Genomic DNA, 27,894 nt, shown 5'->3' on the forward strand with positions numbered 1-27,894 from the left:
AGCAATGCTCTGTTTAAGGAAGAGGCAAGTAGGTACAATCCAGGAAGATTTTCACATAAAGTATTTCAAATAAAAGAGTGGTGTGTATAGAGGAGTTGTATTACATTATGTGGAAAATTCCCTAATAATGCCAGGTAGGTAAGATATTACCATAACACTTTTAGAGAAAAGCATATAAAACACTACATACAAACTTTGTGTCTCTTACCTGAGTATTATCTGGGTGTGATGGGGCAAAATATCCTTGACCTTCAGAAAGACACTTAAGCTGCACCAGAGATTGGCTACTTTATCCTTAGAAGAAATGTCTTATTAGTTTCACATTCTCATATAATTGAAAGAAATATTAAACTCCACAAAGTACAACCCATAACCTCTAAATAAACTGTGTTCACAATTTTATAACTAAGTTGATTGAACTTTCCAAGTAAGGCATACATACACACACAGACCAGCATTTTTTATTTTTTTGCAATGGAAATTGATCTAAATCACTAGCCAACCATAATCTAGATGTTCCCAAGAAACACTTACTATTTTTCAAAGAACAGCATACTATCCCTAAATAATCCAGGTATTCATCTTTGGAAATTTTTCCAGAAATCTTTCATTTTCTTAATTTTTAAAACACATTATTATGTGACCCATTTTATCCCACATCTGAAATTATATAACTAATATAACTTCCTAGCTACTAGCAATGACAAGAGTTAATTGCTAATACACCAAGAAGTTTAAAGACATTAGCAGTTGTGCCAGGATCACTTTCAAAATTAAACTTGTAACTACAGCTCTCTGTTCGTGAAACCCGTCCTCCTCACAGCTGCTTGACTCACAGCTGTGCAGGCCTAACACGAAGAAAGTGGCTATCGCCGGACAGCTGTACCACCCTCCTTCCCTCGGTCAGATCAAAGAACATGCTCTTCAGATTCTGAGAGCAGCAAGTGAATGGAGGTGGCCAGCAACACCATCAAACAATTATGAGATACTCATTTTTATAATTAGCACGATAAGTGCCATTTTTGAAATGGAAGGCAAGGCAAATAACCAGAAAGCTCACATAGAGAATTAAACTCTGTATGTGTTAAGGTTAGAAAAATATCAAGTGAGGAGCACAATTTTCAAAGTGCAAATCACAGCTTTGCCACACACTAACTATTTGACCTCAGCTTTCCGGTATGTAAAGTGGGTACAGTAACTACCCTGGAGCCACTGTAAGGATCAAGTAAAATCACATGAGAGGTATCTGGCACCTAACGATGGTGATAATAACAGTGATTAGTTATGATCATCACCACCAGCAGCAGCAGCATTTTCAATGACATGTAAGTCACACATTCTTCCTTCACAACACCAGATGCTCTAGGTCTCTCAAACTGCTGGTTCCATTCTCTCACAGATCCGATTTACAGATTCAAAAACTAGAAAGATACATATACTTTTCTAATTCTTTTTAAAAGAAATGTTTATTCAAAAGCAAATTATCTATAAATATGCTGTCTCTGTCAGACTTTATTAAAAGACCTTTTTGTTTCAGAAAAATGATTTGTTTAATTTAATTACTAAATCTAAGTCATCAAATTATCCATGTAATAAAAGTTTAACAAGAGTGATTAAGCTAGCATTAAATGAAATGAAAGATTCTCATTAATAATTACTATGGGTGAAGGTTATATTTATGTATCTCATAAGGAATTATGAGAGCTATCAAAGGAAACATGATTATTAGTTTAATAAATAATTTCCTAAGACCAAAAAAAGAATATAAACCATTTTTTAATACATTTATTGATTTCAGAGAGAGAGGAAGGGGGAGAGAAAGAGACATCAATTAGTTTTTCCATTTATTTATGCATTTACTGGTTGCTTCATGTACGTGCCCTGACTGGGGATTGAACCCACAACCTTAGCATTTGGGATGATGTTCTAACCAACAGAGCTACCGAGCCAGGGCTGTAGCTGCAACTTCTCACACTGTCTTTCATTATGAACCCTATCTCATTAGAAAAAAATGTATAATTGAATTAGAGATCTCATGATGCCATAAATATTACCTACGCATGTAATGCCAGCTGAACGTGCCAGCTGAGCGAGAGATTCTAAACTGGATTAAATCGCTGGCAAGGAATGACTGCAAGAAGAGAGGGGCTAACGTTACTATTCCCTGTATGTCGCCTACAGGAAGTCCCAGAGGTCACAGGAACGGGAGCGGAAAGGGGTGAGCGGAGAGGTTTTCAACATGCCTCGAATAATCCACGATCAACTGGGAAGAGCCTCCTTAGAACCTGCAGGGTTTGTTCCTTTTCTGAAAAGAATGGCAGCCAGCAGAGAATGAAGGAAGCCACAACTGTACAAGCCAGCTTAATCAACAATACAAACCTAGAAGAGAAGCACAGGCAACTAGTAAGACAAGGAGAGGTTAACACTTCTGAGAAATCAGTCTCAATCTCACTAAATATAGTCAATGAAAATGCAGAATCATGATAAATCTATGCTACCGATATAGGTTTAAGATAGGAGTCCACTCAAATCAGAGTGAAGAAATTCAAAACCACTGAGATGTGCACTTCTCCAACAAAAAAACTATCACCATCCTAATTAACATTTAACTTAGGTGCCATTCCTATGCAGCCATGAAGAAAAACGTCAAATCAGGATGTATTTCTAATTAGAACATAATCTAACACGCTCTTAAATGGATGAAGTCCTTCAATACCTCTAGTAAATGTACATTGATCAAAATATTTTTCTAGTTAGAAAAATTTAACATAACAAAGCACATGACTTCATCTCTCTTCCCACTCACCCCTTAGCCAACACATTAATAAGAAATCACCAAAGGTAAAGCAAAAGACTACCTTCCTCCGGGTAAGTCTGCCACATAAATTCTCTGAAGTAATTGTTAAAATTCTGGTATTTAAAAGCCACTCACCCTTTTCCTTTCAGACCTTTTTTAAAACACTTGCCAAGTAAAAAGCAAAAAAATGGCAAGGAGTGGTAAAGTTCCATCTGTTTATAGTTGAGAGCTAAGCAAAATGCCAGTGATCCTAGCATGTCCCAGTGGCAAGAGACTCCAAGAACGCCCCACAAGGCAAAGCCAAGACTCACGGAGTTGTACCTGTTCATGGGTCAAGGAAATCGTCTCCATGATTAGAAGAGGCAGATCTTGCATTTTATAGAGTGTATTTTCTACACAACTTTAAAATACTATGTAATGAAAGCTATTTCTAAATAGAAATTCAAAGTATTTAAGTGGTAAACATTTGAAATGATAAAGAATGGCCTCAAATATATTAAATCTGTTTTAAGTATATTTTATTGGTTATGCTATTACAGTTTTTCCAATTTTTCCTTCTCCCCCCTCCACCCTGCACCCCCAAACCTGCAACATCCCTCCCCTTAGCTCATGTCCATGGGTTGTACACATAAGTCCTTTGAATTGTTTCCTATACCATTCTTAACCTCTCCCCATCCACTGTATACCTACCAACTACGCCTCATATTCCCTGTACCCTTCCCCCTCCCCACTGAAAACCCGCCATGTGATACCCATTTCTCTGATTCTGTTCCTGTTCTAATTATTTGTTTAGTTTTTGTTTTCATTGCTTTTTTCTTTTTTTGGTTCCATTGCTGATAGTTGTGAGTTTTTTGTCATTTTACTGTTTATAGTTTTTGATGTTCAATTCCCTAGATAAGCCCCTTTAACATTTCATATCATAAGGGCTTGGTGATGATGAACTCCTTTAACTTGACCTTACCCAGGAAGCACTTTATCTGCCCATCCATTCTAAATGACAGCTTTGCTAGACAGAGTAATCTTGGATGTAGGTCCTTGCCTTTCATGAACTCAAATACTCTTTCCAGTTCTTTCTTGCCTGTAAGATTTCTTCTGAGAAATTAGCTGATGGGCTTATAGGCATTCCTTTGTAGGTAACGGTCTCCTTTCCTCTTGCTACTCTTAAGATTCTCTCTTTATATTTAATCTTGGGTAACTTAATGATGATGCGCCTTGGTGTATTCCTTTTTGGGTCCAACTTCTTTGGGACTCTCTGAGCTTCCTGGGCTTTCTGAACTTCCTGGAAGTCTATTTCCTTTGCCAAATTGGGCAAGTTTTCCTTAATTATTTGTCCAAATAAGTTTTCAATTTCTTGCTCTTGTTCTTCTCCTTCTGGCACCCTTATAATTCAGATATTGGAACATTTAAAGTTGTCCCAGAGGTTCCTAAGCCTCTCTTCATTTCTTTAAATTCTTGTTTCTTCATTCTGTTCCAGTTGGATGTTTATCTCTTCCTTTTGTTCCAAATCATTGATTTGAGTCCTGGTTTCCTTCCTATCACTATTGGTTCCCTGAATATTTTGCTTTATTTCACTTTGGGTGGGCTTCATTTGTTCTTTCATTTTCAACCAAGCTCAATCAGTTCTGTGATCATCTTGATTACCAGGGTTTTGAATTCTCCATCAGATAGGGTGGCTATCTCCTCGTTGCTTAGCTCTCTCTGGAACTTTGTTCTGTTCTTTCATTTGGGCCCTATTTCGTTGTCTCGTGGCACCTGTTTAGCTGTAAGGTGGGGGGGTATTAGGTATTCATCGGGCATTGTGACCCTCTTTGCTGCTCTGTGGGGCTATGGCAGAGAGGGAATAGTGCAGCTCACTTGCTGGGCTCTAGCCCCACTTTCCAACGAGTGAGACTGGGAGTTTCTCCCACTGTAGCAACCCCCGCCATAGTCCACCATCAGCTCTGAGACTGCGTTTCCCACTAGGTCAGCCTCACCCATGCAGTCCAATGCCACCTCAGATTCTCCCCATCTGCCCGTCTGCCCTCATCTCACTCTTTACCAGTCTGGCTGGCCCGACTCTTTCTTTAACTCCTTGGTTGTCGAAGTTCCATGCAGTTTGATTTTCCGGCATTTCTGGTGGTTTATTGATTTCAGATTGGTTGTTATCTTCCCTTTGGTTGTGCAAGGAAGCAAAGGGTTTCGACCTACACCTCCATCTTGGCCGGAACTCTTTCAACAGGATCTGATGAAGCAGTCATAGCCATCTTGGTTCGCTGTCATCTCCCATTCATGGGGCACAACCTGGTTCAAGCCCCAGGTTCCAGACGGAGGTGGCCAGCCTGAAGATTTCAACCTGTGGAAGATTACTGGCTCCTTATAAAAGGAAGCAAGTCAGGAACCACCAAACAGAAAGATGCAGAGGGCAAGGCCAGGGCATGGAACTTCGATGGCCCCTTCAGGTGCACCATTGCAAAAACACCCCAGTCTGTTCACCTGCTTGGAAGCTCCTAACGCTACTGTTAAACAGAGTAACTGATTTGTGCAGATTTAAAAGGACTCTAAATAGTTAACACGTATCTTTGTTTCTGCTAGACTATTTCACAATTATTACTAAAGTAACATACCAAAATCTAGAGAATAAAATGATGCTTCAGAAGTTTTAGAAAACACAAAATTTACTGGTATCACTATAATTCCTCAATAATATGCATCAATATAATTAATATGTGCTTGATTATAAACTAATAACATTGTTATATTGAAACATCACAATTAAATTTTTAATTCAAAATAGTGAGCTAAACCCTAATGTTTACCTCTTCTTCCCTAGACCCCCTTAAAATTATTAGGAATTTTTAAAAGTATAAATTCACAGCCATAAAGAGAACTGGAAAATGGGTTACAACAGATCAAGATTTCAACCCATATCCAGAAGACAGAAAGTGGTAACAAATAAAACAGGATGGAAGAAGCCACAAGCACAGAAGCAGCTTAGACATAGACAAGCAAGGAACACACCTACCCTGCAAGCCCCTAGGGAACTCTGCAAACATCAAGTAGGTCAGAGGGTTTCAGTAATATTTTGAAAAGAAAACATGAGGATTAACGGAAAATCCCTAGATGAAGAAATCAAATCCCGCCTCACTCCTGTGCAAAGACAATCTGGCAGCCAAAACATTTACCACTTCCCATGCCCCACCCGCCCCAAGCAACAAAAGAAGGGCTACTTCTACAAAGAAACAGAATAAACCTCCTGGGACAGATAGTGGGGGAGTTAACAGTATCCTGCAAAGCCCTCCACACTCTGAAATTTAAGGATCCCAGAGCACACAGGCCAGCTCCCTGCCCACTTCACCTCCAATGGACCAATTAAAGAGCTCGCATGCAGCTTTTTCTGTCTGATTCTCAAATAACAATAGATACTTTAGGATCAAATATACACTGAAGGAAAAAAACTAAGACCAAAATGAAAAGGGAAAATATTGACCCTACATGATTCAGAAAATGCTGAGAAAAAAAAAGTAAACTGAAATTTAAGATATGCTTAACAAAACAAATTAAATTTAATAGAAGTGTTAGAGATACAGAAAAGATAATCTTCCAAACCATAAAAAGACAAAGAGATGCTGAAAATGGAGATTACAAAACCTAACACCTTATAAGCTCAAGAAAGAATGAAGTGAGAAAATTATCAAACAAATAAGAGAATTTCCCAGAACTGAGGAACACGAGTCTTCAACATGAATGACCCACAGAATGTCCAAAACAATTGTCAAAAACACCTAATGCCTAAATTGATTTATTTCAGAGCCCAAAATAAAAACAGTAATGACAACAGCAGCAGCAGTAACAACAGATAATAATAGCAATAAATACTTAACACAGTACTTAGTATTTTTAAAATGCTTTACAAATATTAATTCAATCCATTCTCAGAAAGCTTACAAAGTAATGGTTATTATTATGTCCATTTTACAAATGAGGAAAGTAAAGTACATCATGGTTGAAAAATGTGTCACCATAAACTGACATAATGCCCAAAAGCTTCAAGTTTGATTCAAGCCACAGAGGAGATTTACTGGAAAGTTCCAGTGAAAATGACTGACAATTGGTGAAGAGGAGTGCCTAGGACTTTTACATCGTTGCCAATGGTAGTGTTAATTAGTGTAGCAGCCTTCAAAACCATTTGGGAATATGTAAAATGAAGCATGCCACACCCTGTACCTCAGCAATTCCACTCATAAAAATATGTATGTGTCCAGAGACATTTACAAGAATATTCACAGCAGCATATTCATCACAGCCAAAACCTGGAGATAATCCAAATGCCTATACTAGGAGGAGAATTCTGTGTATTCTTGCAGTGGTCTATTATAAAGCAATGTAAGTGAACAAACTACAGCTGCGTACAACCACATGAATAACTCTCACAAACAAAATGATGAGCCCAAAACAACAAACACCAAGGAATATCTAGTGTGTTGTCTCTTTTATACAAAGTCACAAAGGAGAGGGAACTAAGCTAGAATATTAGTACTCGGCCACATTTGGGAAAGGAGGAGACAGAGTGCCCAGGAGGTGTGCAGGTGTGGCGTAGGGTTCTGGCAGCACGCTGGTTTTTGATGTAGGTTAGTTTGGCAATCCACTACTCTGCACATTTACCTTTAGTGCACTTTTCTGTATTGCTGTTATATATCTAAGTAAATATAGCTTTAAATATCTTGTAAACAACCTTTTTTCTTTTCTTTATATCAGTATTTTGTAACCAATAACCCTGATCCTACAATGCCAAAAAAAAAAACCAACAAAAAACCTCAATGAGGAAGGCAGACAGATTAAAAAATATGATAAAAACAACTACAGATTTGACTATCTTTTGCAAGTTGTTGACAGACACACATATCAATTTTATTATAACTAAAACAGATTGGCATCAAAAGGAAAAACTAATAGTTAAGCAATCATGTAGCTGTGAATTATGTCTTTTGCAGGGATAGACAGTAACATTTAATACCCTAGAAGATAAATTGTAGAGCCGGGTACAGATTTTTACCAACTTTTCTCCAAGATTTGTTTACTTGTATGTTCCTTATCTTAGTTATCAAAATCACACATCAAATCCACATAGTAAATTTTAATCATTCGGTTTATTTCCTGAAGCTTCCAGCTACAACTGTTACAGAAACATGTTGTTTTAAAACTGAGAAAACGATCATATCGTTTTTCCTCTGCCAATGTCAGGTAACGGCTCCGAAAGATAGGAGGCACGTCACACCCTTTTCAAATCCCAAGAGTGTAAGCACACTTGGCCCTTTTTCTCCCACTCTCCAGAAAAGCTAATTAATTACCAAGACAAACCGGTGTGAAAAAGCAATTCTACTTTTAACAAATCTTTATTTTACCATTTAAATAAAAGCTTCATGAAGAGATCCCTATATATCACTATGAAAACAGTTTATATAAGCAAGTCCCTAATAGATATCAAAGAATGACAACATCACACAAATTGAGCCTAGATTTCATAATGTGCATGCATCTGACTTAATTTCTAAATTAGTAAAGGATACTGAAAATGTCCATAGTCAATAAGAATAAGGCCTGGATACAGCAATATGCATAATACATTAGCAACCTGTGAAGAAAAAAAACTGTGGATTAGGAGAGTAACCTGTTACCTGAATCAAACAGGGCAAAAGTGTAGTTTCATTTAACACAGTAGCAAATACTACCCCTCTTACTTTCTAGTTATAAAAAATTTCATTTTTATATAAACAACTCTAAACACTACAGTTTTCATGGAGGTGATACTTCACAGACAGGATACCTCAGTAAACAGGAAAAAATCACTAAAAGGTATTTGTCAGAGAAAGCACGTTTAGATACACAGATCAGAGATGTTCATCTAATGACTATCCCATATAAAATCACCAAAGGGAGCGCTGGTTACTGTAATCCTGAGACAATGTACCAGCTTTTTACGTGCCTGTCAGTGTGGTCATTCTCACACGTGACTTAAACCCAGACTCAAGCCCAGAGCTCCCGTTAAGTGACACATTCAACATGCTGTGCAATCCACCAGTAAACAACTTCTAGAATTCGGTGCATCTCACTACTACAGTTGGGCATTAAAATAATTAAGGTAAGTTGATGTTTTCTAAATGAAAATTAATTAACAGAGATAAACAATTCCCTATTAGTATTTATTCCCAAAAGCATAGCTTTCTTAAGCTCCATACTAAATAGTTAAACTAATAAAAGATTTTGGATATGAAATATCAGGTTGTTTTAAAACTTACCTTTTTCTTACTCGACATTTCTTTTAAACAACAACAGTACAGAATCACTGCAGGTATGTAAATCAGCAAGTCAGCAATTAACACTGAAAAAAACAAGGAAATGATTTTAATTATGAGGCCATCAGGATCTATACACAACAATGTATTAACTGTCTCCCTCCCTCCAACTGAGTGAGAATTCTGTTAACAAAAGGTTCCCACCCACTCTGGACCAGTCCTTTACATGGGAGTCCTCTCTATTCCCTTCACCTCTGCCAAATTTCTACTGATATGGTATTACAGTCTCTTTCCTTAATTTTCTCTAACAAATTCTCTAATTAAATCAATTAGCTGTATCCAAAAGCAATTCTTTGTTCTGACTTGGTTTTAACAATTAAGATTACTGAAAGTTGCCCTGGCTGGTGTAGCTCAGTGGATTGAGCGTGGGCCTGCAAACTAAGGGATCAAGGTTTGATTCCCAGTCAGGGCACATGCCTGGGTTGCAGGCCAAGTCCCAGCGGGGGACACACCAGAGGCAACCATACATTGATATCTCTCTCCCCCTCTCCTTCCCTTCCCCTCTAAAGATAAATGAATAAAATCTTTAAAAAAAAAATTACTGAAAGCAAAGGTAGATAACATTTTTTAAAATATTTGATTTATTTATGTTTAGAGAGAAGGGAAGGGAAGGAGAAAGAGCAGGAGAGAAACATCAATGTGTGGTTGCCTTTCATGTGTCCCCTACTGGGGACCTGGCCTGCAACCCAGGCATGTGCCCTGGCTGGGAATCAAACCCATTTTTTAAAATATCTGTATATTCCAAATTTTCCAGTGTGAATACCTCAAATGCAGTGATTGATACACAGGTATCTTTTTTTAAATATTACTTAAAAGTACATAAACTTTTACTAATTAATATATATAAATAACTTGAGAAACCCAGGTGAGGGGGAAACTTAAGAAATGTTTTTAGCCTTGGCTAAAACAGCCTTGGCTAAAATGATGCAAAAGCAGTTGTCACTTAGAAGTGTGGGAATTTGGCCCTGGCTGGTGTAGCTCAGTGGATTGAGCGCAGGCCTGCGAACTACACGATCGAGGTTCGATTCCCAGTCAGGGCACATGCCTGGGTTACAGGCCAGTTCCCGGCAGGGGACTCATGAGAGGCAACCATACATTGATATTTCTCTCCTTCCCTTCCCCTCTAAAGATAAATAAATAAATAAAATCTAAAAAAAAAATAATAAAGGACCAGATAGTAAACATTTTTAAAAATGCTTTTACAAAAAAAAATCCCTCATAATTCTAAATGCCAATCCCTTTACACCAAAGAAAAACAAATAATGTTCATTAATTTCTTTAATAGTACAACACAGCTATCCAGAGAGCCTATTTTTTTCTTGTACCACACAAAATGCAATGTCCTGAACAAGGTAAATGACAGAAAACTGTCAGTGTTAGTGGCATGTGATCTACTTTCTGCCCCAGATGCCACATTTCAGATGACACTGGCAACCGAAACATATTCCAAGGAGCACAACCAGAGGCCTCAAAACCATAATCACATTAAACAAACTGGTCACCTAGGAGATAACTCAAGTATCTCAGAATGTCTAACGTGGGGAAAAGGTGACTTCAAAAGTCTTCAGGTATTAAGTATACACATAACAGATCAGACTTGTTCTATGTAGCCCAAGGAAACAGAACCTAAAATCACTAGTGGAGGATCAATATAAGAAGGAAATTTTTAATGACTGAGGCTCTCTGAAAATAAAATAGTCCCTAAAGATTGTGAGTTCCTGCCCTGGCCAGGTAGCTCAGTTGGTCAGAATGTCGACCCAATATGCCAATGTTGTGGGTTCCATCTCCAGTCAGGGCACATGCAAGAAACAACCAATGAATGCATAAATGAGTGAAACAACAGATCAGTTTGTTTCTCTCTCTAATCACCCCCCAAAATCTATAAATTTATTTAAAAAGATGGTGAGGTCTCTGCAGACACAAGGGAGAACCAAAAAAAACCCCCAAAAACTAGAATTATTTTCTGGAGGGAGAGCACCTTGTAGTACAGGCTTCCCCTGCTAGGTGAGTGTTCTAGGAACCCACCTGTATCAATGTACCAACCAACACTGTTGTGAGAGGTTGCTTTGGGCTTCAGTGAATTTTTTTTGAAGACTTGCAATGTGTTTGCCCATTTCAAGATGGGTGAGTTATGGGTGCACCTGCCCACACCACAAACAAAAACAGCAGGACCCTTGTGCCCCTCATTCACTCAATTTTTCCCCAAATGACTTTTTGTTTCCCCAGATTTAAAAATGGCAGAAGCACTAAGAGGCATCAAAATCAACAAGTCTAAAAACTGTTTTGAGCAGTAGAAAAAACTTCTCAATAGGAGTTTTGCATCAAATGGAGAGTATTTTGAAGTTGACTTAAGGTTAAAGATGTAAGAATAAATACACTATTTTTTATAAATAAATTCCAATTTGGGGGAGCCCCCCCATATAGGTATTGGTTGAAAAGCTACGTAATCCTGTGGTGAGCATGCAATTCAGACAGGATGAAAGCACTGTGGGGAAAGGGAATGGTGTGGGGGAGGGGAAGACAGGCAAGGCATTTTCTCTAGCGCCTGAGATTCCACACCTGGATGAATAACAAAGAGAACAAACTACTAAATTTAGGCCAATTAAGGAAAAGTTCCAGGCTAGCAATAAAGTCTAAATCATGTAAAGCTCTTAAACCTATTACCTTCAACTCTTAGAACAAACACAGTAAATTCTCCATAAACATTTGGTAAATGAATTATTTAATTTAGCAACAAGGTATAGCAACACAATTAATGAGATACAACTGTAAAGTTTACTTTAAGAAAAAGACTAAAGGGCCCTGTCTGGTGTGGCTCAGTGGACTGAGCAGGGGCTGCAAACCAAAGGGTTGCTGGCTCAAATCCCAGTCATGGCACATGCCTGGGTTGCAGGCTAGGTCCCCAGTGGGAAGCAGGCAAGAGGCAACTATACACTGATGTTTCTTTCCCTTTCTTTCTCCTTCTCTTCCCCTGTGTCTAAAAATAAATAAATAAAAATTTTAAAAGAAGAAAAGAGAAAAAGACTAAATGGATTTGGAATTAGGAGATTAAGCAACAGCCTAAACAAGTAAAACTTCAATTTATAGCTATCTCACCTCAAATAAGCTATTCATCTCATTTACCTGTGCTTCAGTTTCTTCACCTTAAAATAAAGATAGTAATAGTATTTACCCCTTTGAGTGCTCAAATTATTAAATGGGATAATAAATGTAAACTACCCAGAATTATTCATTTCTACCTTTTCCTCTTTTAGTTTACAAATACAATCTACACATATATGTATATTATCATTGTATAGTCTTAAATAAGTAGGAACAACAATAAAACCTTTTACCAAAAGGTTCAAAAAAATTTTTAATCAAATTTTGCACTCAACACCTATTGTTCTTTTACCTGTTGCACGCATGAAGAGCTTGTGCGCCTGACTCTCATATCCACGTGAGGTGTGGAGAGCAATCCAGTCTGGATTTATCATCTTTGCCCTGAAAAATCAAAGCGTATACACATGCACTCACTAAATTCCCCATCACTTTTAGCAACCTGGACACCTGAGGACATAAGAGTCTATTTTGAGAAGTGGCCCCTGCTCCTATAAAGCAACAGAGTCAAGGCCGACACTTCAGTCCTTTTATTTAATCATGTGAAGCTGACTCAAGCTATACAACAGTCTGCCCTGCTCCCTTCCAACGAAACCCTGTAATAACATGTTACTAAGAACCCCATCTCTCCAATTCTTCCAGTGTAAAAACAATCCGACGTGTCCCATTTCACTTATTAAACACATATAATTTATAATATTTTCAGTTAGTGTAACAATCAGCTATAATAAATAGCTATTGATCATAAATCATTGCATAAAACTAAACATAAGTGTTACAGATAAAATAAGTTTCAATCATATTATGTTACCCTGAACACTGCAAAATATAACTGATTATCATGTAGTCTGACAATCTGTTTTCAGCCCAAGAAGCTAACTTTTACAAAATATGAAACAGTAAAACGAATGAGCTCGGAAGACACCGTGAAGTTCCTCACATGCCTGCTTGCACACCTCGAGTCTGAAACGAAACAGCACCGCAGAGCAGAGCTGCTTCTGCAGCAAAGCGGGGTTCCTAATCATCTGTAAGCGACTCGTTTCTGTAAATGAAGGGACTGCAATCCCGATCTTAAATCACTAGTGAAACACTAGAGTAATTCCAGTTTCTAACTTTACAGGTCAGTCAGAATGCCACTTGGACCCATATTTTTTATTTACCTTGGGGCATTCCAGAAAAAAAGCATTCCCACACACAACTAACCATAGTAGTATACTTCTTAGTCATCCATGCATAACTGGTAACAACTCCACTAGATTTTCATCTTTCTTTTTATTATTATTTTTATTATTTTAATCCTTACCCGATGATATGTTTATCGATTTGAGAGAGAGGAAGAGAGACAGAAACTTCGATGTGAGAGAGAAACATGGCTCCCCTCCCTCCCTCATGCACCCCAGCCAGGATCACACCGGCAACCTAGGTAGGTGCCCTGAGCAGGAGTCAAGGCACAACCTCTTGGCTTACAGGGTGACACTTCAACCAGCTGAGCCACCTGGCCGGGGCTAGATTTTTCCCCTTCCTTTCTAGTCTCTCCTCCAAAGGAATTATGCAAATATTCAAACTCTGATAGTTAAGTTTTTTACAACCCAATCGTAAATGTACAGTGCTTTACAAACCATAATACAATGGCAGCTACAATCTCTCCACTATCCAACAAAGCCAGGTCACACTGTTCCTTACTGTATCTGCCAAGGACATAGTTACATTAAGGAAGATAAACTTACACATATGCACACAAAAGACTGTGATAAGCTGTAAGAGGTGGATAATCCAATCCCCAGTACAGTAAATTGTTATCACTGCTGTTAAAATACCTGGGGGAGAAAAAAAAGAGAAAACATGATTCCATTAATCAATATTCAGGACATAGACTTATATCTAACATCTCATTTAATTTAATTTAAATGAAAAGATATGTTAGATGAGTTTAAAATTTCAACTGAACTTTCTTGTCTTTTCCCCTTCTAAAAATGTTTGTGAACTCATAATTAAAAGTTGTTATTGAGTACAATAACTAAATAATTTATTGCCTAAACCAGCATACTCCTGAGAGTAAAAGAGGAAGCCATCAATAATTAAACCGTAACAATAGACACAAACCAGGACTGTCCTAACACTCAACTATTACTAGATTTAACCAATGACTAACACTTGTATAAAAGAAAATATGCAACAACAAAAAACAAATTGCTTCTTATAGTCTAACAAAAGAAACAATATAAAATCACAACATTAAAAAGTAAAAAATGAGTATCAAAGAACACAAAGATTTCATTTATGGAAAGAGAAATACTTCATGAACCAGGTAGAAGACTTTGAAAAGAAGTCAACCAACACAGAATGAGAGGCTATGTTTTGCCAGATTCTGTGAATTAAGGAAGAGAACTAGGTCAAATGTTCATAAACTAATGTGTTCCTCCAGATGGCCAGAATGGAAAGAAACTATATACAATTACTTTGACTCAAGAAATAAAAAATGAAATTTACATAGAATGGATTTTTTAATTATATCCGTTATAACTAGTCAGCTTCTTCTATCCAATTTATTTTCTCAGTCATAAGAATTTACAATTTTGGAGATGAAACTATATAACTCACATAAAACCATCGTTCATAATAAGCCTGTTTCAAATGGGTAACAATTTCTCAGCATCACAATCTCTTACTTTGGGATTAAGAAAACTTTTAAAATTAGCATTCATCATGATTCTAAGTCTGTTAATGTTCATTTTATTAATGTCAGTCACATAAGATGTAGGTTTAAATGGAGGGAACTGGTATTAACAGAATGATCAAAGTAGGCTAGACAGGAGAGATCTGGGCACAGGGTACTAAGAATGGCACTATCTGGTGGCGGGTGACCACTGCGGCAGCAACGGCCACGTGCATAAATAACCCTGGATCCTATACCTGGCTGAGACCTGAAGCCAAGAGGAAGTGAATCCAAGAACCTCCGTGTTCATTGGAGTCCCTTTGCACAGCTTGAATCTGGGAAACTGGGCCAGCCAACGGTGGCAACCAGAGGGCCCACCCCTCTAAACGGGGTTGCCAGATGACAGGCACCAATTATGTTCTTTCCAAAGTCATGATACTACAGGGCACATCAGCATAAAGTTTTATTATACATAACTCATTGAGAGAGCTGCCAAAGGACTGAATGAAACATGTAAAGCTGTTAAGTCACTCCCTGCCACAAAGTAAGTGCAAAATAGTAGTTCTGATGGTTTGTCTCAAAACTATTGGATGTAGATAGCCATAGAAAACCATCAAAAAATTCCAGAATTAAATTTTGATCACTACAATTTGATTTGGTTTCCAGCTTCTTATAAGGCAAAAGCTAGTTTTCATTTACTTAATCCTTGAGATCCACTGGAAATAACTATAAAAGAGGTGCTGACAGTAGGCTGTAAGCACACCAGGATATACACTAACAAACAGTATATGCTAACAGGTAACTGGTTGGACTGGGAAGAAAGGATAGGGTTAACAGCTATGCTCCCCATTCTTACAGAAATGTATAAATAAGAAAAGAGAAATGATTGAAAAAGATACTTAAAAGTGTTCAATGAAAGCTTCAAAATCTACCAGGGGAAACAAAGTAACTAGTAGCAATATAAAAATATTATGAATGTACTAATAACCTGAACAGTGATGCTCACTGATTAAATCAGTGTCTGGGGATCTGACCAAACCAGTCGACAGAACAATATGAAGAGTTTGTACAGACAGTCTCTAATAAAATAATCTACCAGGCATTCAATAAGGTCAATAAATAATGTCCTCAATTATTACCAGAACATGTGCAATAAAAATGATACAAGCATGAATTTCTGTGACAATATAACCACCGCTAACATTTATTGAGAGCTCATTACATTGCAAGCACTGGTCTGAGTGCTTTACATGTATTGTTTTGTTCAGTCCTCACAATCACCCAGTGAAATATGCGTTCCATTATTTCCATTCTACAAGTGATAAAACTGTAGCAGAGAAAGTTAAATAATTGCCAGAGGTCACACTGCTTGTACATAAATAGCAGAGCCAGGATCTGGTCTGACTGTAGCACCTACAGTCTTCATCCCTCAGCTGCTCCATTTCTACCCTTCATCCGTCTCTAACAGAGAAACTTGGCGAAACCTCCAGAGGAAATATTTTTAGCCCATAAACTTCCACTGTTTATGTCCAGAAGAGTTTCTAAGGCACAGGGCATTCCATCATCAAAGTTCTAGTTCAGCTGGAACTCAGTTTTACTCCAGCTGGTACCTGAGTAAACAGGTAACTTTCAGGGGTATGACATTCAAAATGGGCCTGCAGTGTGCAAGGGAATACATGTGACATCCGTCCACTGGGAGATGAGGGCACTTGAGATGGAAAAAGCAGTAGCATTGTTTTCCTTTTAAATAGCTTCAAATAATCTATTTTAATTGACTGTGATAAACGAGAAAACCAAGTTAAAGTTGTTCATACCACTGGTTGACTGGTAAATTAAAAGTAATTTCTTGCCAGTGTCTCTGAGCTTCATAATCACCAAACATAGGGGGTTTTCCAGCACCTAAGGTGAAAAGAAAAAAGAGCAAAACAACAATATACTCTAGTATATCAAATTTTTATTTCCTTGTGAAAATGTTCTAAATTACAGAGGTAGCATAGGTAAAGGAAAAGAACACAGAAGTTTTCTAAAAACCTACGTCCTTTTTAAATTCAAAAGATTTAAGTTGCTGATTATCCACTACTGAATGTGCGACCTTGAGAAATTTGTGATGGTAGGTAGGCCAGTTAATTTTGCCACAGCTACTTTGCCTGTATATTGGTTCTTGCCCCAAAACATCTTTAAGTTACTGTCTGCAGTGAAATTCCAAGCCTCTGTTCATGCTGCCTACTCCCTATTCACACATCTCTTCTATAAATTCATATCCAACCACAAAAAGCATCCTAAATTCCAAATTCTCCTTACAAATTAAAAACATATTGATCACTAATACTGACTTCTCAAAACACTTATATTTTCAGTCTTGTGTATTTTGTCACATGACTATCCTATTTAGTTTATAGGGTTTTCCAGAGCTTGAAGGAAACATATTGCTAGGCAGATAGTACATACTTTCATTAAAAACTTCCTTAATCAACAGAACAGGCATGGGAGGAGGAAAAACATACATTTTTTAAAGGTGAAATAATCCTCCATTGAATTAATTATTTTTTTGTATGTGTAGTTTATAGGTGCGTGTGTGTTCCTGTTTTTAGAACTATGGCCATTGTGTATAGGGGAAAGAAATTGATTTTTATTTTTTGTTTGTTTTGTTTTTATTGGTTTATTTTGGGTCCACTGGAATAATAAAAGTCAGAGAGGACCTTAAATAACTTCTATACTTGAAAAAATCCGGCTTTCTAGATTTTCTGAAATTGCTCTAGACTGTGGTAAAAATGTGGAAGAATTTATTACCATTTTCTCACAAATAGAAGAATGGATAATGACTCTCTTTAGGGTTGAGAAACAAGTTTCTATCCAGAGTCTGACCTACTTCAATAAATTCACCTACACTGGCTATGAAATCAGTAGTTAAGTTTTTAAAACTACTCAAGTGCCCTTAAAGCAACCCAGAAGGACAACCCGACAGTGCCCATGGGAGCTCCACTTGGGAAGGGCAAATAGAACTCCTTCCACTGCGATTAATTCTACAATTTATTTACATGGGACGCAGAATTGCGTAAACACATTAATGTATTTACAAAGCTTCAATTTTATCTCATTCTCAGGAAGATGGGTTTAAGCACTACTTGAATATTCATTTTGTTAACTGCTAAATTATTCAAAATTTTGTTAGAATTAAAAAAAAAAACAAGTAGTTCCTTTGAAAACAATACACACTCCTTGCCTTTACATTGAAATTTTAAACATTCTAAGAGAGGAAAAACTGGCTAAATTTTTCCAGAATAAAAATTCCCCTTTCACATGTTCCTGGTGAGTAAGAAGAAACATTACAGCCCTGGCTATGATGGCTCAGTGGACTGAGCTCCAGCCTGTGAACAGAAAGGTCACTGGTTTGATTACCAGTCAGGGCACATGCCTGGGTTTTGAGCCAGGTCCCCAGGTGGGGGCATGCAAGAGGCAAGAGATCGATGTTTCTTACTCTCTCTCCCTTCCCCTCTCTCTAAAAATAAGTCAAGTCTTTTTAAAAAAGAAGAAACATTACAAATGGCAATAGGTAAGCTGAGAGAAATTAACCAACTAAACAGAACACAGACACACTTTAACAATAATTAACAATAATTTTGCAAAAAAAAGATTTCCCATGACTTTCTCCTCCTGAACAGCCAATAGAGCTTTGGAGGATGGGATAAAAAGGTTATTAAAATTGGTTCAAGTGTTGCTATTTGCTCTAAAATCATTAATAACACTTTGGATCAAGTATAGAGGAATTGTGAATCTCTGCAAGATAAGATAAGCAATCAATACTAAAATCAGAATTTGTCTCTTCCCATGGCTTGTTTAAAAGCAACAAGCAATATTTATTCAGTATATTTCAGTCTATAAAAACTAACTATATAAGTAGGGTGCATATTTATACCCCTTACATGTACATAAATGTATGTTTCAAAAATGCACCAAAAGGTTGTGGGTTCAATTCCCAGTAAGGGCACATACTTAGGTTGTGGGTTTGATCCCTATTCTGGGCATGTATGGGAGGCAACTGATTGATGTTTCTCCTTCACATCAATGTTTCTCTCTCTCCCCACCTCTCTCTCTCAAAAAAAAAAAATCAGTAAGTTGTTTTCTTTTTAAATTTTAAAGCAAACTAGAATAAGCATGGCAAAAACAAAGTATAACCCCACAAAAGTATTATATTTAATAAAGGGAAAAAATTTTAGTGGAATCACAGATGTTATACCTATTCATTAATTCTCTCAGCCTCCATGACACAGAAGTTCTTCACATGTAAATGCTAAGTCACTACCAACAAAAGATGCCTATCAATGTTCTACTAACGTATAAGAGCTATACTTCTCTTATACAGTAATCCAAAAATAATCTTGTGTTGACTTTCTTATAGGGCAATTTAGGAGCATAGATACGAAAATGTAGCAATATACTTTAAAAAGAAAAAAAAGGTAAACTTGGTTTTCCCTGATATCCAAAAGTAGAGCATTCCTATGAACAGTTTCATAAACTGAAATGGCATAAAGCAAATAGTATCTCCCACCTTCCAAAAGTTCATGTTACCCTATTTTTACAAAAGACCTACATTAGTACAGTAAACAGGGTAAACAGCTTTTTTTGTAAAAGTAAAAATCTTCACATTTCTTTCAAATAGCAAAAACAGCAAAGAGCAAATAACAAAAAGTAATGTACAAATAGGGTTATTTTAGGAATGCAAGGTTGGTTCAATGCTACAAAGAACAAAAATATACTCAATCATAAATTAAAGGCACCCATTAATATTAGGAACAAGATAAAGATGCCTGGATCACTACTTCTTTTTTTTTAAATATTTTATTTATTTATCTTTAGAGGGGAAGGGAAGGAGAGAGGAAGGAAACATCAATGTATGGTTGCTTCTCGTGCATCCCCTGCAGAGAACTGGCCCCTGCCAGAAACTGGCCTGCAACTCATGCATGTGCCCTGACTGGGAATCGAACCGCAACAGTCTGGTTCGCAGGCCCGTGCTCAATCCACTGAGCTACACCAGCCAGGGCTTGAATCACTACTTCTATTCAAAACAGTAATAAGGTACTAACAATAAAAAAAATTAAGAAAAGAAATTAAAAATATAAGTAGTAGAAAATAAGAAATAAAACTGTCACATTTGCCCTGGCTGGTGTAGCTCAGTGGGGTGGGCATCTCCTACAAACTGAAAGGTCACCAGCTCAATCCCCAGTCAGGGCACATGTCAGGGTTGCAGGCCAGGTCCCCAGTGAGGGCTATGTGAGAGGCAACCACATATTGTTGTTTCTCTCCCCCTCTTTCTCCCTCCCTTCCCCTCTGTCTAAAGATAAATTTTAAAAACTTTTTTTTAAACAAATAAACAAAAACTACCCAAAGGAGTACTTACCAATCTTTTAAACAGTAAAAATGTGTTACCTGAATAAGAATTGAGAGAAACTGTCCACCGTACTGTCAGTCCTATTAAGACCACAGTTGTCATTAAGTACCATTTCTCCATGTTTCTTCAAACAGTGAGGAAAAACCGGGGCCAGAGCCAGGATACTTTTAACATGCAGTCAGTCACTTGTTTTCTTAATCACAGTATGTTGCCAATTCTTTGGAATTAGGATTTTAGGAAGTGATGCTCCGCTTCCAAAGAGTTAAACAGTAATTTTTTTATATCTATGAAGAAGTAGCCTGCAGGTGGAAAGAATAAAAGGATATCAAGTTTAGCTGAGCATAGTACTTCTAACAACAAACCCATCAAGCCAAGTAGAAAGATGGAGAATTGGTGGGCCCTGGGGACAGGGGGTGGTTTCGATTCCCTTACTCCTTAGTCCTCAATAGACAGCTCTCCCTGTTAAATGGGACTCAATGTATCTAAAGATGGGGGAAGGATCTGCTCTTACAAGCGAGTATTTCCGAGTGTAGAAAAAGAAGAGAGATATGTAGATATTAGATCATTCAGTTCTATCCAGAACATGCTCACCTTATTTTTACTACAGGTAAAAATAAGACCAGAAAGGTAAACAAAGGGGTGATTTATCTTTGAAACAGGAATAAAGAGAAATTTTATTTTTCTATTTACTCGAGAAAGTCTTCCACTGAAGTAATTTATGTAGTTCAATTTTTTACTTCTTTTCTTCCAAAATATACCTGCACTAACTACACCAACTTTCCGTCTTGGAGAATAAATCTTTGCAAGAATCAGTAAGAATAGCCCCAACTCTTGAAAAAAAAAGCAGTAAATACAATTTCCTACATATTTCTTTTTCTTTTTCTCACTTTTTCCCATGGGGATATTAAAATTAGAAAGCTTTGAAAAGTTGTGGGCAAATGCACCTAGATCATTGAAATGTTTTCTCCTATGTTCAAACTGATTTTCAAAACCCATTCCAGTTCCCTGAGAAAAGTTGGAACGAATTCCTTTTGCCTGTAAAAATCCTGGCCCTTCTTCAGAGTTCAGTTTAAGTTCAATGTCCTGAGTGAAGACTTCCCTGATCACTCCCAAAGCCTTCTCCCCACTTCTCAACATCTCCACTCAACACGTCTATATCATTTGCAGTGAAAAGAATACTTCCAATCCATAAACTAGGATCTAAAAACAAAAACAAACAAACAAACAAAAAACTATGGGGCCATTTTAACCACAGGATATAGTTTTAAAATATATTTTAAAAATACAATTAAACAAATCAACAGAAAATTTTGGGAAGATTGGCATATTCCATCAATAGATGGGCAAAAATTACTTTGTTACTCTAGAACTAATGAAGTCTAGCATCTCAATCAGGTAGAATGATACAAAGCGTTTAGTAAACTATGTAACTGTATTATTCATATTTGGGTTATATAAATCTCCTCTTTCTCTCCTTCTACTACATCCATTTTTTATCATTTTACTGTTCACTAGAACTTTTATCACAGAGACAAAATAAGAGAAAAAATCAAAATTAAATCAGTTTTTGATGTTGATTCTGGGTTTGACAAGGTTATATATCACTACAAGCTATTCAAATTCTCTTTTAGTCTAACTCAAAAAATCATTTTTATCAACATTCTCCACTATATACTTCAAAATTGCAATACAACACTCTACCTTTTGCTTTGATGTCACATTTAAAATTGACTTTACAAACGTTGATTCCTGGATTTAAACATACAGCTTAACAAATATTCTGTCTTGGAAATTTAAATCACTAATATATCAGACCAATTTAAATCAATTATCCACAGCCCCAGGTAATCATATTTAAGTACTTCCCCATGAACCAATAAACTACCAATAACACTTAATAATCACAATGAACTTAAAGAACATAATGCTTAACTAATATCATGCTGATCAAGTTTGTTAATCAAACAATGATGGAAGGGATAGCTAACTGATGTATGAAAGAATCATAACCAAAGAGATATGAACAACATCTATGATGAACCAAATCTAACTCCAGAAATCATGGCAGGGATAAATTAAAATAAATTCAAAAGTCCTGACTTCCAGCCAAGATGGAGGCGTTAGCAGACACGCTGTGCCTCCTCGAACAACGAAAATAAGGGCAACAACAATTCAGAAACAAAGTAACAACCAAAACTAAAAGAAAATTGAACTGTATGGAAGTCTGACGACTGAGGAGTTAAAGTAAGACACCTTCATCCAGACGGGTAAGCGGGGCGGAGTCGGGTGGCTGAGCAGAGAGAGGTCTCGGCACAGGAAGTGGTGACACCAGGCGCAAGGCACCCTGGGTGCACAAGGCGGCACTGGGCAGACTCTGGGCACCCAGGTGGCGGCTGGCAGACCCCAGGCGTGGGGTGGCGACGGGCAGACCCAGCAAGGCAGCGATTGAGAAGCAGGCACAGTGCACAAGGTGGCTGGCTGACCGGGCAGCAGTCCCACATTCGCCAGCATATAACTGGGGAGCGAGACAGATGGCGCAACCCAGGGTCCTAGCGCCGGGAAATGAAGCCTCAAAACACCGATTGAAAACACTTGTGGGGGTTGAGGCACATGGAGAGACTCCCACCCTCACAGGAAAATTTGTTGGAGAGACCCACAGGGTCCTAGAATGCACACAAGCCCACCCACAAGGGAGTTAGCACCAGAAAGTTCCAGTTTGCTTGGGGGAAGCAGCAGAAGGGACTGAGGTGCAACAGAGAGCAGAGCAAAGCGCCATTTTTTCCCCTCTCAGACCCGCCCCCACATACAGAGTTAAAACCCAGCGACTTAGGTTGCCCCGCCCTGGTGAACAGCTAAGGCTCTGCCCCTCATACGTAATAGGTATGAACAGAACAAAATATTATGGCTCAAGCAGAAAAACAGCTCAGAACCCCAGAGTCAATACTTCTAAATGACAAAGAGATAGCTAACCTATCAGATGCACAGTTCAAAATACTGGTGATCAGGATGCTCACAGCATTGGTTGATTTTAGTCACAAATTAGATGAACAAATGAAGGCTAAACTAAGTGAAATGAAGAGAAACACAGAGGAACCAATAGTGACTGGGAAGAAAACTGGGACTCAAATCAATGGAGTGGACCAGAAGTAAGAAAGAAACATTCAACCAGAACAGAATGAAGAAACAAGAATTTCTAAAAATGAGGAAAGGCTTAGGAACCTCCAGGACATCTTTAAGTGTTCCAGCATCCGAATTATCGGGGTACCAGAAGGGGAAGAAGAAGAGCAACAAGTGGCAAACTTATTTGAACAAATAATAAAGGAGAACTTCCCCAGTCTGGCAAAGGAAATATACTTCCAGGAAGTCCATGAAGCTCAGAGAGTCCCAAAGAAAGTGGGCCCAAGGAGGAACACACCAAGGCACATCAGAATTACATTACCCAAGATAAAAATGAAGGAGAGAATCCTAGAAGCAGCAAGAGATAAGGGGACAGTCACCTACAAAGGAGTTCCCATCAGACTGTCAGCTGATTTCTCAAAAGAGACCTTAAAGGCAAGAAGGGGGTGGAAAGAAGTATTCCAAGTCATGAAAGACAAAGACCTACAGCCAAAATTGCTCTATCCAGCAAAGCTTTCACTTAGAACAGAAGGGCATTTAAAGTGCTTCTCAGATAAGGTCAAGTTGGAGTTCATCATCACCAAGCCCTTATTTTATGAAATGTTAAAGGGACTTATCTAAGAAAAAGAAGATAAAAAACATGTATACTAAAATGACAGAAAACTCACAATTACTAACAACCACACCTAAAATAAAAACAAACTAAGGAAACAACTCCTAGAACAGGAGCAGAGACACAGAAATGGAGATTACATGGAAGGCTAGCAATAGGGGAGTGGGAAGAGGAGTGGGGGGGAAGGTACAGGGAGTAAGTAGCATAGATGGCAGGCAGAAAATAGACAGGGGGAGGGCAAGAATAGTATGGGAAATGTAAAAGCTAAAGAACTTAAGACACATGGCCATGAACTAAAGAGGGGGAATGTGGGAGGGAGAGGTGGTGGAGGGGAATGAAAGGGGGAAATGGGACAAGTGTAATAACATAATCAATAAAATATATTTTTAAAAATGAAATTAAATTAAAAATTTTTTAAAGTCTTGCACTTAAATGTGAAAAAACAAACCAACAAGAATCAAATGCATGACAAGTGAAGAAGAGGCAACAGATAATAGATGATTAATTATCAGTTCTGTATGGACCCAGAACTGATAACCAATGTTGCAGGTATTTTGATTAATTATTAGGAAATCTTTTCTAACAATTAGAGTTGTCCACCCCAGCTGGGTAGAACTCAATCAATTACAGCATTGTCCTGGTACACCAAGGTTGTGGGTTTGATTCCTGGTCAGGGCACACAGAAGTAACCAATGATCCATAAATAAGTGAAACAAACAAATCAATGTCTGTCTCTCTCTCTCACCTATTCTTCTCTCTCTCAAATCAGTAAATTAAAAAAAATACAGCCATCCAAACATGAACTGAGCTTCTTGACAAAGTTCCTCTTTAACAGTTTCAAACACAAGCTGAGCAACTAACTGACAAGAGTATTTTCAGTGTAGAATAATTGACTAATTTATGAAGTGTCTTCTAAATTGATTCTGGAAGCATATTATGTGTCTGAATTAATATAAATCCTGATAATACACAAGAAGATCTGGTCTCTGAACATGTTCATGTTTCCCCTAATTCCCAATAGTTATCCAATACTGTCACATTTATAGGGTTTCTTTAATGAGTACAATGGATAGGCCTTCCCATCCTCCACAAGTGGCTCGTGTTAGAAACTGAAGAATATCATAAGCATCTCTTCCTGACATCTGTTACCCTTAGAATAAAATCCAAATACCCCAGCCATATAAGACCCTCTATGATCTGACCCCTGCCTGCCTCTCCAATTTCATCTCCTTCCACTTTCCCCAAACTACTTCCTCTGTAGACCCTGTCAGGTTCATTCACACCTCAGTTCCTTTCCACTTCTATTCCCTCTGCTTGGAATACTCTTAACACAACTCACTGGCCACTCTTTGGCCCTTCATGTTATACCTCAAGTCCTCTTCTCAGCAGATCATCCCTGACCACCCCACAAAGGTTTCCAGATCTTACTGTTTGTACCATTACCTTCTTTAGTTTTCTTACTAATTCTTTTCACCGTCAGAAATTATATTTTTATACAACATGAAGCAATCTCACAAACATAATTCTAAGAAAAGATAGACACCATAAAATAGATTTAGTTCCACTTATGAAGGCCTCTTAAATAGGTAAAACTAATCTGTGGAGGTAGAAATCAGGAAAGAGACTATTAGGAGAAAATGCCATGAATGTTCTGTTTCTTGACTTGAGTGGTGATAAAAGATGTTTACTTTATGATAAATCAAGTTACAACTTATGATCTGTGTACAGATCTGTGTATTATCTTGTACATGTTATAACCCAATAAAAAGGTATACAAGGAAATTACCTTTTTTTGTCAACTAGAATATAAATATGGTCCATGCAAGCAGGGAGGAACCCTCCAGTCCCGCCTGTTGCTTTGTTCCCTGCACTTATGAGGAGGTTGACAGAAAGCAGGTACTCACAAAGTACAGGCTGACACCACCACCACCCTGCATCCCACAGACTCACCATGGTTCAATTTAAGATTTTCTTTTTTTAAGATTTTATTTATAGGGAGGGGAAGGGAGTGAGAAAGACAGGGAGAGAAACATTGATGTCCAAGAGATATGTGAATAGATTGCCTTTTGAAGGCCCCTCAACTGGGGACACAGCCTGAAACCCAGGCATGTGCCCTGACTGGGAATCAAACTGGCGACCTTTGGATTGACAGGCCGGCACTCAATCCACTGAGTCACACCAGCCGGGGCTTGACTTAGGATTTTCAACACGACCACAGTGAGAAACCTATAAGCATTCAGTAGAAACCATACTAGAATTTTGAATTTCTATCTTTTCTTAGTCTAGTGACATGTTCCACAATTCTCTGATGCTGGGCAGCAACGGCCACCCCACCGGCAGACCCCTGTCAGCCGCAACATCACAGACAGTCAACCCATACTCCACAGTGCACTACTGTATTGCTGGCGTTTTTTGGATTGTTTTCACATTCCATGTGTCTACAAAACCACTTCTATGTCTCTTGCTTCTAGTGAAAACGGGAGGACAATTATTCTTGAGATGAAACTCAACATAGTTGTCCTACTTTTTAGCCTAATATAAGTGTTCTGAGCAAGTCTGAGGTAGGCTAGGCTATCACATGGGGTGGTTAAGGAGTATTAAACGTATTTCAACAAAAGATGGGTTTATCTGGATCTAACCTCATCCTGTAGGAGGAGGACCTGTATTTGCTGGTGATCTTCTCGTGTGAAATGGGAAGGTACCTGGTTTTACTGAGTCCTTAATAGTTAAAGACATTATGTGAAACTCCTCTTCTTGTACAGTAAAAGGGTTCTTCTTTATTAACTTTTCCATCTGTAAAGCAAAATACTGTAACTTTCAAACCCATCCACAGAGCCAGGAAATTGCCATGCGGGCGGCTGAGTGTTCTGTCCTGCTTAGTTAGCCCTGACAGCGCGGCTCGATGTCAGAAAAGCAGGCCGCCCACTTCCCAGGGCCGAGTCTGTTCCTTCTAGTCTGAAAGTTCCTTCCCCTAAGGTGGACACACCACCCAGGGAGTGCTGCTATTCTAGGTGAGCACATCTCGCAAAAGGAACCCCACCCCCCCACCCCCGCCCCCCCCCCCCCGCACCACCCCCTCCACCTTGCTCCAGCGGGCCAGACCCTAAGAACCTCAGGAACAGGGGGCCAAGCCGCTCCAGCGAAGGAGCCTCCCCACTGTCATATCACGGCTTCCCCCACCCCACACTCAACGAAGCCACAAGCTGGGCTGCGGAAGCCTGGATGCTGTCTCTCTGTGACGAGCAGCTAGGAGCTGAACGGCCAGCGGCGCGCCGCTGGGCGCAGGAAAGCGACGTGTCGCGAGTCCCCAGCCCCTCCCCACCGTAACCAGGCGGTCGGGAACCCCAGGCCAGGATCCCTACCTCGCCGCCCACCGCAAGTTGAGACTCGCGCCTGCCACGAGATCCAAGACAGCGCCTGCGCGCTCGCCCCCGAGGCGCAGTGCCCCTCCCGTATTCCGTCTCCGCGGGAGCGAGCCCGTTCAGCGTGAGGGGAGGCGGGGCGGGGAAAAGACTTGGTGAGGAGGTGGCAGATTTAAGAGGCGTGGCCCGAGGGGCAGGAACCCGAGAGGCCTGCGATCCCGGGTTACGCTTGGGGCAGGTGGAAAGCCCCTTGCTCTTCTTTCCTGGGATCGCGGCCAAAGCCTGCTGCTCAGTCCACGAATTCCTGCCAAGGGCGCGTCCTGGCTCGCTTCACAGAGTGGAGAGCCCTTAGCTGGTTCTCATCAGCAGTAGGTCTTCCGGGCCTGTGTCCTCGAGAAATGAAAAAGCCAATCTGCATCACTTTCTTCAAGTTACCTGCCTGTGAAGAAGAATGTATTAAGGCGAGGAAGGCACTTCAAGTAAGAAACGCTATTGGACATCACACCGTTTTCGAGAACCTGAGGGTTAC

General features: G+C 38.8%; 1 protein-coding gene across 1 annotated transcript in view; it reads right to left on the reverse strand.

The window, feature by feature from the left end:
* The window catches only part of ALG6 (ALG6 alpha-1,3-glucosyltransferase), a 42,238-nt gene extending 14,781 nt beyond the window's left edge, over positions 1-27,457 (reverse strand). Inside the window, exons 1-10 of the mRNA XM_037043470.1 lie at positions 27,366-27,457; positions 20,312-20,572; positions 16,699-16,783; positions 13,956-14,045; positions 12,524-12,612; positions 9,073-9,155; positions 8,344-8,408; positions 2,933-3,118; positions 2,244-2,379; positions 209-294 (exon numbers count right to left, since the gene is read on the reverse strand). Coding sequence (XP_036899365.1) covers positions 209-294; positions 2,244-2,379; positions 2,933-3,118; positions 8,344-8,408; positions 9,073-9,155; positions 12,524-12,612; positions 13,956-14,045; positions 16,699-16,783; positions 20,312-20,393 — 902 coding nt within the window. The 5' untranslated portion in view covers positions 20,394-20,572; positions 27,366-27,457. The remainder of the gene's footprint in view (positions 1-208; positions 295-2,243; positions 2,380-2,932; positions 3,119-8,343; positions 8,409-9,072; positions 9,156-12,523; positions 12,613-13,955; positions 14,046-16,698; positions 16,784-20,311; positions 20,573-27,365) is intronic.
* Between the last annotated feature and the right edge of the window lie 437 nt (positions 27,458-27,894).

The sequence above is a fragment of the Sturnira hondurensis genome, unplaced genomic scaffold (genome assembly GCF_014824575.4).
Source record: "Sturnira hondurensis isolate 20B ecotype Veracruz unplaced genomic scaffold, ASM1482457v3 Scaffold0000648, whole genome shotgun sequence".
NCBI lineage: Eukaryota > Metazoa > Chordata > Mammalia > Chiroptera > Phyllostomidae > Sturnira > Sturnira hondurensis.